This window comes from Adiantum capillus-veneris, chromosome 20 (assembly GCF_014529385.1).
Source record: "Adiantum capillus-veneris isolate H3 chromosome 20, ASM1452938v2, whole genome shotgun sequence".
NCBI classification, from domain to species: domain Eukaryota; kingdom Viridiplantae; phylum Streptophyta; class Polypodiopsida; order Polypodiales; family Pteridaceae; genus Adiantum; species Adiantum capillus-veneris.
The window spans coordinates 120776328-120786790 of NC_140950.1; the positions used below are offsets into that span (position 1 = coordinate 120776328).

The following is a 10463-nucleotide window of genomic DNA, read 5'->3' on the forward strand; positions in this document are numbered from 1 at the left end:
GTGAAATTCCTCTATGAAGCAGCCATAACGATTAAAATGGACTTGCAACCCTTGATCTGTCATTTGTCCAACTGATGCTAAATTCTTTGTGATTGAAGGTACATATAAAACATCTCCCAATGTGTTGTATGTCCAGTCTTTTTCTAGCAATAGAACTGAACCAACATGTGTAATCCGATGCATAGTATCATCACCTATAGTGACAAACTCATCCTCTTCTAATTTCTGTTTTCTGTCAAACCATTCACCATGATATGTCATATGATTTGTGGCACCACTATCTAAATACCAATCATCTGTATGATGTGGGTCCACCATGCTTCCAATTACATGCTCCATAGGAAATAAATGTCCATTCAATCTATTGTCACATATATTTTGATCATGAGGATTGTATCCAACAAAGTTTCCTCAATGTCTGCCATAACCTCGTCCTCTTCCACCACGATCATGATTTTGATTTAGCCTTGTGTAACATTCTCTTTCAAAGTGACCATAAATGCCACATCTGTTACAATATCCATCTCTTTGAGGATGTACAAATCGTCCACCTCCACGTCCATGAGGTCGGGCTCTCCCCCTGCCTCTTTGGCTATAATCATTGTAACTTTGGCTTTGTTGGTTTTTCCATTGACCTCTTCCAGCATTGTTTCCACGACCATAGTTTCATGTTTCACCTCTATTGTTTCCACGACCTCTGGAGTAAAAAACCTAATCTCTGGAATTGTTATTTGATGTAGAATGACCTGACTTGCCTAACTTCACCTCTTCTTGAAAACAAAGGTTTACTAACTCTTCAAAATCAGGCATGTGTCCTTGAACAAATATAGATGTATCCAATGACTTGTATTCCGGTCCCAAACCATTCAATGTCACTGAAACTAAGTCATCATCTGGAACTTCAACATTAATGCTCGTAAGATCTTCCTGTATTTGCTTTATCTCTGTCACATAATCTGATATGGATCTATTTCCTCGCCATACACAATGTAACCTTTGCTTCAAGTGAACTTTTCGTGGTTCTGTATTGGAGCTGTTCATTCTTGCTAGTATCTCCCATGCTTCCTTTGGAGATTGAGCCTTCTTCACATGTGGTATAAAGAAGTCACTAATGCATAGTGAAATCCAATGCATCACTTTCCTTGAATTCTCGATCCACTTCTTGTAAGCTTCTACTCCTGCTTGCCATGGTTTATGTGCTTCAACATTCTCTATGTTTGGTTCCAAACCAACCTCGGGACACTCTTGTTCACCTGTAATATAATCCCATAAACCTTTGCCCATGATAAAGTTTTCCATCCTGTGAGACCATATGTTGTAATTCTCTCTGGTCAGTTTCTCTTCAACAATCTGTGCGACTTGAGTTGAACTTTCAGTCATCTTCACTCTCTCAATTTCTTCCAAAGGATTTTGAAAAAATTTCGGCAGAGTTTCGTTTATATTTGGACATTATCTCAATTGACAATCTCAACCAAAGTGCTCATAAACACCGACAGAAAATCTCTCACTGCCAAGAGAAAATCCACTGACTCACTTTGCCACAGACTGACTCAGTACTATGCATAAATACTCTAAAACAATATCCACATGGACCTGTATGCAAATGCAATCCATACGTTGTTCTGTACCACATATCCATACATCCACCTTCTTCCCATAGTCGTAAACGACATATGAGGTCTTTCGCGGGGACAGTCGGAGGTTCGCTATAGTACCTAATCCACCTTGCCAAGGTACCAAAGCTCCCAAGGAAAGGCTTCAAAAAACCTCACTCGACCCTCACAAAGGCTGTAGTTTTTCAAAATACATTAACCGCATATCCATACATAACCACAAAGTACTCAATCTGACAATATAATCGCCTCAACTTCTTTCCACAACCTTTCTTACATAGGCGGTTGTCCATAACGGACCCACAACAACCAAACATAATCTTCGATAACACAATACCATGATGCAAAAGCTCTATGTCGCTCTCCAAAACCTGTGTAAATGCTGAATTCTTCACCTGTAACCTGTAAATCTATTGCCGAGTGCAAAACTGGACATCTCCTATGCTTGTGTGATCTGGTTGTTTGCTGCAGAAAATTACAGATTTTGGCAAATCTGAGTATGTCAATGTGTCCGGAATGTCCAAAAACATAAAGATAGACTCCTGGATCACTGTATTCCGAGTTCGGGTGAGGGAGTTATGACAAAAAAACCTCTCTTTTTTGCTGTTTTCCAGAGCTGCGGAAATCTCTGTATTGACTGTAGCTCCTTAAACTAAGCTCTGATACCACTTTGTAGAGTGCACAGGTGATGGAGAAGGTAGAAAAGAAGACTACGCACACACACCAACACACATCGAGACACACACACACACAATCGTTACCCTGCAACAGCCATTCAACGAGCTGCTCTTCTCTTCTTCTCTTTGAACTATTATCCAAAGTATATTTACAACACTGTAAAGTCAGTGTCCGGCCGCCCATAGCACAATGGACATATTCTTTAACATCATATTCTTTAACAATCACTACTAGAAACCTCCCACAAAGAGCTTGAAACCTCCCAAGAATTGCTAGAAACCTCCCAATTAGTGCTATAGAAAAAAGCATCTACCGCTACAAACCTCCCAAATCTCCCAAGCACTATTGATAACCATTTAACTGCTTCTTAAAACCACCTAGTCAAAGCTAGAAACCACAAGTCACAATGCCAGAGACCACCTTGTTATGGAGCTACCAAACACCTAGAAACCACCTTGTTATAAATCTACCAAACACCTACTCGCTGAAACAAGCCACATAGTCACAGCTACAAACCTTTCAACAAGTAGTACAAACCTCCCAAGGACTACTAGAACACCTACTTAGTAATATCTACAAACCTATCAAGAAATACTAGAAAAAACCTACTCACTACAACAAACCACATCGTCACAGATAGCAACCTGAGCTTTCCATTCTTTCTCCTTGGCGATAGTGACTGCTTTCTCGAAGGTAGCGGGCCTTTTGAACTCAACTTTAAACTTCAGACTTTCCTTTAAGTTTTCCACACAGCGGTCCTTCTTTAACATGGCTGGAGGGATTTCATTTCCTAAAGCTCATGCACATTTATCCCATAAACGGGTGAACTACATGACAAAATCATCAACACTTTGAGTAGCCTTTTGAGTATACTCCAAAATTTCAGGTGCTTCAATGCTCCTGTATTGTGCCAGAGAAGCCTTCTTCACACGATTGTAATCCAAAACCACCCCTGGAGTTTGTGCATGCACCAGCTCTTCAATCATTTTGTAACCAAACTTCTTCCTCATCCTGTAAACTATATTGCATCAACCGCAACAATATAGCTTGATCTAGTATATTTTGCAATAAGCCATTGACCTCAAATTTCTCAATAAAAGTCCATGCATTCTCATTAGGAAATCCATGAAACTGTGGAAACTTGTCCGCCATGTTCGATTGCCATAAAAACACTTACATGTGACATTGAAAGTTCAAGGGATGTCGATGGATCGCTCAAGTACCTAATCCACCTCACATTGAGTAACCCGCCCCCCAGTGTTTGGCTTCACAAAACCTCACGACCCTCGAAAGGTTGCAATCCAATTACATGACCGCCTCAAGTGATGTCCACAATTTACACATACATAGGCGGTTGTCCATAAGGACCCACATCCCCTTTACATTCTTTGGATACAAAATAGAAATATTTCACAAGAATTAGAGCACATGAGCACTTGCTCTTCGAGTGTGGGCATGAAAGTGATGTTAGTGTGCAAACATGGAAAACGAGTGCCTCTATATCCTTGCACGAGTCACACCATCGAGAGGAAGAACTACTGCACCGCCAGAACCACCTGTGATAAGCACTTGTAAATATTTATGAAGAACCCTTCTAGCATGAAGCACACTTGGAATCAGGAGAACCCAAGGACATCATGAAGTAGCTCGTCTCTAGTAGATATTCGTAGAGTATCCATAGACAAAAGACAGAGGAAAAATGAGAGAGATATGGCCATCCGAAGTTGGGGGTGTGCTCTCTCTTGCTAAAAATGAGCTCTCTGGAAAGTTTGCAGGTGCTGCAACTATTAAAAAGGGGCTTCTCTTACCCTTTTAATCAAATCTTTCTTTTCTCTATCCTGAGCCGACATGGCCTCTTGGGGTCTTTATTTTAATGGTTCATTTTGGGCCTTTTCTGGTAAAGCCTGGAGCAAGGGGTGGGCACTTGTCCAGAGGACCAAAAGAGGAGGGAGCGCTTGGGCACGCAGGTGTGAATAACTGGAAAAAGGTGCCCCCATCTCCCAAGAGTCCACGAGCCCAACAAGACAAGCTCCTCACCAAGTGATTCAAACTATGGGAGTTCCTCACTTGCCCTATATACCCCCCATTCTCTTCTTACCCCTTCCCATGTGGGATAATTCCCATGCCACATGGTAACTTCCTCCACAATCCTCTCAACTCCCTCATGTCCATGTTAATTTCTAGCTCCTCCTCCAAGTAAGAGAACTTCCCAAACAACTTTCCACGAGCATAACTTGCTGCTCCGGTCTCACTAAATGACACACCGTAAAGTACAGCTTGGAGCCCACCACCTCGGCTACTTCTAGAAATTTTAAATCTCAACATTTCTAATTCGAATAATCAAGTTGGTCTACTTGCCTTTGTCGCATGTATCTGCAATCACTTTCTAAGTCGAGACCGCCCACTTCGAACGAAAGTCAGATTCACAAGCTTTAAAGCACGGCTGAAATTACTTATTGAAAATCATGTTTTGGGGCCTCGAACGACCCAAAACACTAGTACCCAAACCCGGAAAAACCAAACCTTTGTACAAATTTTTTTTACATGGTCACTCCCAAGACTCAAAGCACTATATACACATATATACATGAGGCTAGTTAGCAAGCTTTTTGGCATGATCTATTGACTTTATGCTCATCCAAAAAATGCCTGACAACATCATGGTAGAGATGAGACGAGGCAAGTGGAGAGAAAAGGCGACGGGTACTAAATATGTTTTTTGTTTTATGATCTGTGTGCGATGACAATGTGCTTACAAAAAGAATCCAAAAGTTTTAAGTTCGATTGGAGCACATCAACTTTTACGGACTGCAAGTTTTAGAGCCCGGATGGTTCTCTTGATGGAATCTCGTGAGATTCCACAAAATGGAAACTGCTCGTAAATTTGTAGCAAAAAAACATAGCAACCTTTGGTATTGAAAGGGGGGAGGAGCCACATCAAATGAAACAAGTGAAAGAATCACGGTGGCTTTCTAAAACAATTAGAACGTGATAAAATCATTAGGTTGAGTTTAAATAGAATCAATGTTTGAAAAAGAATTGCCTAAGCTTCCCCTTGAGCTAGTTGAAAATCGAGACTAGCTGGTTGCAAACCATAGTAAAGGGAAGAAAAATTGGTGAAATATGTGAGAAAATAGTTCAAAAATCCTACAAATTTTAAATTTATGGTAGAATTTCCGGTTCGCTTTTTTGTGAGGAGAGAACTCGACTGACGGTCGTTTAATAAAAGAGGCTTTCCTGAATATTGACAAGAATTAAGTTATAGAATGTAAAAAAATTCAAGCTATGTGAGGCTTTGAAATGAAATGTGAAATTAAAAACATTCATTATTAATGTGTGTGTGTGTGTGTGTCCATAGGATTTACTACAATTATCTACTAACATAATATTACGGAAGGGGGAGCCTTTTACACGTGTCACAATCTACGACCTGAAGGCTAAAGTCAAAAATAAAATAAGCCCATGTGCACGCGATAAAGAGAGAGAGAGAGGAAGAGAGAGAGGCCGCCGAAGACAGCTGATCGATCGTAATAGTATAAATAAAGTTTCACTTCAACATTTTAAAACAATAGAATGGAAAAAAAATAAAGACATATCATATATAAAATGAAAATGAAATAAAAAAATCCATTTACTATTTTAAATTAAAATAAAATTTAAGATAAGTCTCAATCATCAATAAAAAAATTGAAAGTATGATTAACCCAACTTGATTATAAAGCTTCTTTTATAAAACCAAAAATGAGGATATCTTCCAGAACTTCAAAGGGGGGAAGGCCCGGGAAGGCAAAAAAGGTTTTCGACAGATGTCATATGGCGTGACCAAATTATATCACCGTCTTTTCAACGTCAAGTGAAACCTACAAAGAATGGGTCTTTTCTTTCCTTGGCAGTCAACAGGTTTGGCGAGAGCTGCCTCCATTTTCCTCAAAGCTGGGCCTGCCGTTTAGCTGACGCGGCAGGAGCACAATCTGCCACATAGGCTTATTAAACTAGACAACCCCTCTTTGGGTTTGCAGACAATACAGATCTCTCTGTTTCTTTTTCTCTCTCCACCTCATGTTAATGAGCAAGGGCTGCTGTACAGCATGTTAGCTTGTGGCGAAGTAGTGCTGGCCGAATACTCGCCCTTGGGCTCCGCTGCTTGCTCCTCCCTCGCTGCCTTAGTCATCGGAAACCTCTATCCCTTTCCAGCCGGTCATCATCATCGGCCCTCGGCCTCTTCCCTTGATCATATGTCCGATGACGCTGACGCTGACGATACGAACTGCAATATGCTCACCTTCACCTGCAATCGCCACACCTTCTACGTTCTTTCTCAGGACAACTTCAGTACGTCCAATACCACTACTCTCATTATTTTCCGTCTTCATTCTTTTTACTGTATATAATTCTTAGAAATTAGCCTATCATTTAAAAGATAATTAGCATGGTGTTTTGCTAAATAATTAACACCAAAAGCATTCTATATCCCCTTGCTACGCCTCTTAAAGCTTGAAAACTTCAAACTTCTTAGCACAGTTTTGAGCATAGTCACAATAAGTTTTCGACAGATTCTCACAATAATTCCCACATTATGACTTACCTCAACATCATGAGCTTCTCTGAGGGAGGCATGGCATACCTAGTTAGGTACGATTGGGAACAGGGGACCCCCAACCCGGTGGTCCCCTACCCCCAAATATCGTACCTAGCTAGGTATGCGGTGCCTCTCGGGCAGAAGCTCAAGATGTTATGCATTGTTCGAAAAACATTGAAAAAGACTCCCTTTTCCTACATGATAAAATTTCTAAATCTTCTTGTGAGTCTTCATCATACATTAGCCCAAAAAAGTATTGCTTAACATGAAGTATTAAGGCACATCATATAACATTGAAGTTTTAACCAATCTTCACAAGGATTATTAGATTCCCACATGTTCGTTGGTGGATCAAATAAGAGTTGTTTCTTATCAAAAACTCCGACTAACATAATTGGTGTTGAACATTTGTAACAGATTTCTTGGTTGTTTCAAATGACTTAAGCAGAAAGCATATTGCTGATCTAGCATTTTTACAATGCATCAAAGCGGACTTCTATCGGGGTTACGGAGATGCAACAAAAATTGCTTCAAACTTTCAAACACATAGATTTCACAAAGATTTTGGGTACATAAAACAAGGATCATGATTGAACGCACCACCCAAATGCGATTTCTGAAGCTAGACTTTTGTTTTGGTAGAAAAAAGTGGTTATCTTTTAAAAGAAAATATGAAATGTATAGTCACAAGTGTCTTATCAAAACATCACTTAGAAGTGTTGTGGTGATTTTTCACTTGAATTTTTCTCCCTCTAGATGGAAATTGAAGGAGCATATGCAATATTACGTAGAGCACTCTCACAAAATAGTAAGATTTGCAAGCATAAAGGACCAAGTCGAGGAAATAAAGGAAATTGCAACAGAGAACATACAAAGGGTAAGAAAAAGTAACTAAGTCTCTCTCTCTCTCTCTCTCTCTCTCTCTCCATCCATGTTAGATATATGTTAGAAAATTACAAAAAAATTGAAACGCATAAAAAGTAATGCATATTAGATATATGTTAGAATTAAAATTACAAAAAATTTGTGTTAGATATATGTTAGAAAATTGCAAAAAAATTGAAACGCATAAAAAGTAATGCATATTGTTTGCCTCTTCATTTGTGGGAAATCATCCCCATTCAAGGAGTCTTAATGCTTCCATAGAGTGGTCATGTGCCACCAATAAGGGGATATGTCTTAATGGATTCATAATGTAATTAGGTTCTTATGATATCATAATGCTTCATTAGGATATAGTTTTCCTTCATTAGGATATAGTTTATACCCACATGGTATCACAAGAAGATTTAGAAATATTCTCATGTAGGAAAACGGAGTCTTTTTCAGTGTTTTCCATACCATGCATAACATCATGAGCTTCTGCTCGAGAGGCACCCCATACCTAGCTAGGTAAACGGTGCCTCCCTCACAGAAACTCATGATGTTGAGGTAAGTCACAATGTGGGAATTATTGTGAGAATTTGTCTAAAACTTCTTGTGTATGTACTGCATTCGATTGTCTCCCTAAAATGAATGTCATCCATATAATTATTCACTCACCTGAGAGGAGAACTTCTTGTGTTTGAAGTTATAAAGCCAATGTTTCGATTTAATTAGATTTCTTCCCCCTCTCTTCCATTGGCTGTATAACTTGCTCTATTAGCTTGTGTTACCATGACATCCTAGTGATTTATGTAAAGACACTCGGGTCTGCAAGAGAACTTTTTCCCCTCCACTAGCTTGAGCTTTTTCTTTTGCGAGGTTTGAGCGTTACAAGTACTTTTACTGGGGCTCGTTTCGACCTCTCTTTGTGATATTTTTGTTTTGCAAGTTTTGTGATCATTCTCATTTTTGCAAAACATGCACTTCGTAGTATTATGTGGGATCTCCTTATAAAACATACTACTTTTGTGCACTTTTTCCTCCATGCAGGATACTTTTGGGATTAAGTGTAGTCATCAACCATTTCTTCACGACAATCATGCTCTTCACATATTGTCTCCTAAGGTCAAATCGTATGGGACCAACTATACAGTGTCTTATATGACCCAACATGTTCTTATTGTAGATTTCATAGAGTTGCGACATATGACACAACTTTCTGTGTATACTAGTAGTGCAAGGTCTATTAGCTCTATTGTTATTATTCTTCTTACTATTGAGAAAGCATATTGTGATATAGCCTCTACTATATTGTGGTGTTTTTCATTTTGGTAATGCTTGAAGTATCATGGTTTCAAAGAGCCAAGACTATCAAAATATCAATGTCAGAGAAGTTTTCATGCCTTCTTAAAATTTCAAATATCTATTTTTCAAGTAACTATCAAAATATTTGATAGCTTTTATTCTCCACGCATTTCAGTGAAAGCGTTCTTTTGTCACTACATTTCCATCTAAAATCTTAAATTTTACATTTCGAGACTATGCATTTTTAAGGTAACACCATATCTCTTGCAAGTAAATATAAGATTTTTCTAAAATTTTAATGTCTAAGCTAAGCCGTTTTCCTCTAAAAGCAATGTACTATTTTTAATTTGTTTGCTTTACTTTTGTAGGTTCATGATCTCCATCTAGAGTCCCATGCGATAAACAACGAGACTCTTAATGTACATGTAAGTCATCTTATGTCATTTTTTCAAGAATCCATAATATCCACGATACAAATGTGAAAAGCTACAACCAATAGTGATTTTTACATGTAGATCGCACTACACCATTTTTTTATAAACTCAAATTTCTTTATCGGAATTATCTTTAGGTTGTAGAGGATGATTCTAAATTCAAACCACGTGGTTTGTAAGGTTTAGAATGCAAATTGATATTTTTTTCATGTATATAGGTGGAGAGCTTTCACAGGCAAGGAAAGCACCTCAAGCACCAAATAAAGATACATCAAATCAAAGTGTGAGTAGTGGCACTATCAATTTCATTTGTGATTATAGTCTCTATATGGCTATTAGTTTGTAAAGGTTTTAAGTGCAACCATGTATCATAACTACACTAGTGATAGTCTTAATGTTGACATCGTAGTGCCTGTGTTATTAGTGTTGCAAGTTTTGCATCCTACTTAATAACTTATGATATTAAAATTATAGATTCTAGCCATGCTCGTGCCAAGCCGCCATGATGTTGTCATGCTGTGACATGTGGTCGTGTTGTGATACGCACATAGTGGGAACGAATGCTACAAGACCTATCTTGCAACCTTTTACATATATAAGCATATTGCCTATGATGTACATATGCATATCTAAGTATAATAATAAGCTTTCTGTCTCATCCTATTATTTATCTCAAGGGTAACATATTCTTACTTTATCGTCAAAAAGTACTATGGAAAAAGCGTTAATAGCTTCGTCTATTTAAATTGGGGTAAAAAGCATTGGCTTTTTCTTTCTACTATCTCATTATTATCTCACACCCTAGCTAGATCCTATATCTAGGGTAAATTACAATTTGTAGCATCTTTGGTTGGCAAAGATTGAATGCCATTAACTCATCTATTAACCCTTTTATATTACCCATGATACAATACGACCATGGCCTTGATGTTTTTATCTTTTTGTTGTTTTGATATTTTCTCTTGTGTTCTTTCTTTGTGTGTGTGAGTG

At 38.4% G+C, this 10463-nt stretch overlaps 1 protein-coding gene and 1 pseudogene across 2 annotated transcripts; one reads left to right on the forward strand and one right to left on the reverse strand.

The window, feature by feature from the left end:
- Positions 1-666: 666 nt before the first annotated feature.
- LOC147433177 (uncharacterized) lies at positions 667-1380 on the reverse strand (annotated as a pseudogene).
- Positions 1381-6271: 4891 nt separating this feature from the next.
- On the forward strand, positions 6272-9819 carry LOC147433178 (vesicle-associated membrane protein 722-like). 2 transcript variants are annotated; one of them, XM_086491723.1, is made up of 4 exons: positions 6272-6623; positions 7288-7747; positions 9408-9464; positions 9692-9819. In XM_086491723.1, exons 2-4 carry the CDS (start codon positions 7457-7459, stop codon positions 9758-9760), a joined length of 417 nt encoding a protein of 138 aa, XP_086347849.1. In that variant the 5' UTR covers positions 6272-6623; positions 7288-7456; the 3' UTR covers positions 9761-9819. The 2 variants fall into 2 exon arrangements, with proteins under 2 accessions (XP_086347849.1, XP_086347850.1); XM_086491724.1 differs by lacking the exon at positions 7288-7747.
- The last annotated feature ends 644 nt before the right edge of the window (positions 9820-10463 follow it).

Coding starts and splice junctions, on each gene's coding strand:
- LOC147433178 (XM_086491723.1), top strand. CDS start 7,457: ATGATTGAACGCACCACCCAAATGCGATTTCTGAAGCTAGACTTTTGT. Junction 7,748..9,407: donor CAACAGAGAACATACAAAGG/GTAAGAAAAAGT, acceptor TTACTTTTGTAG/GTTCATGATCTCCATCTAGA. Junction 9,465..9,691: donor ACGAGACTCTTAATGTACAT/GTAAGTCATCTT, acceptor TCATGTATATAG/GTGGAGAGCTTTCACAGGCA.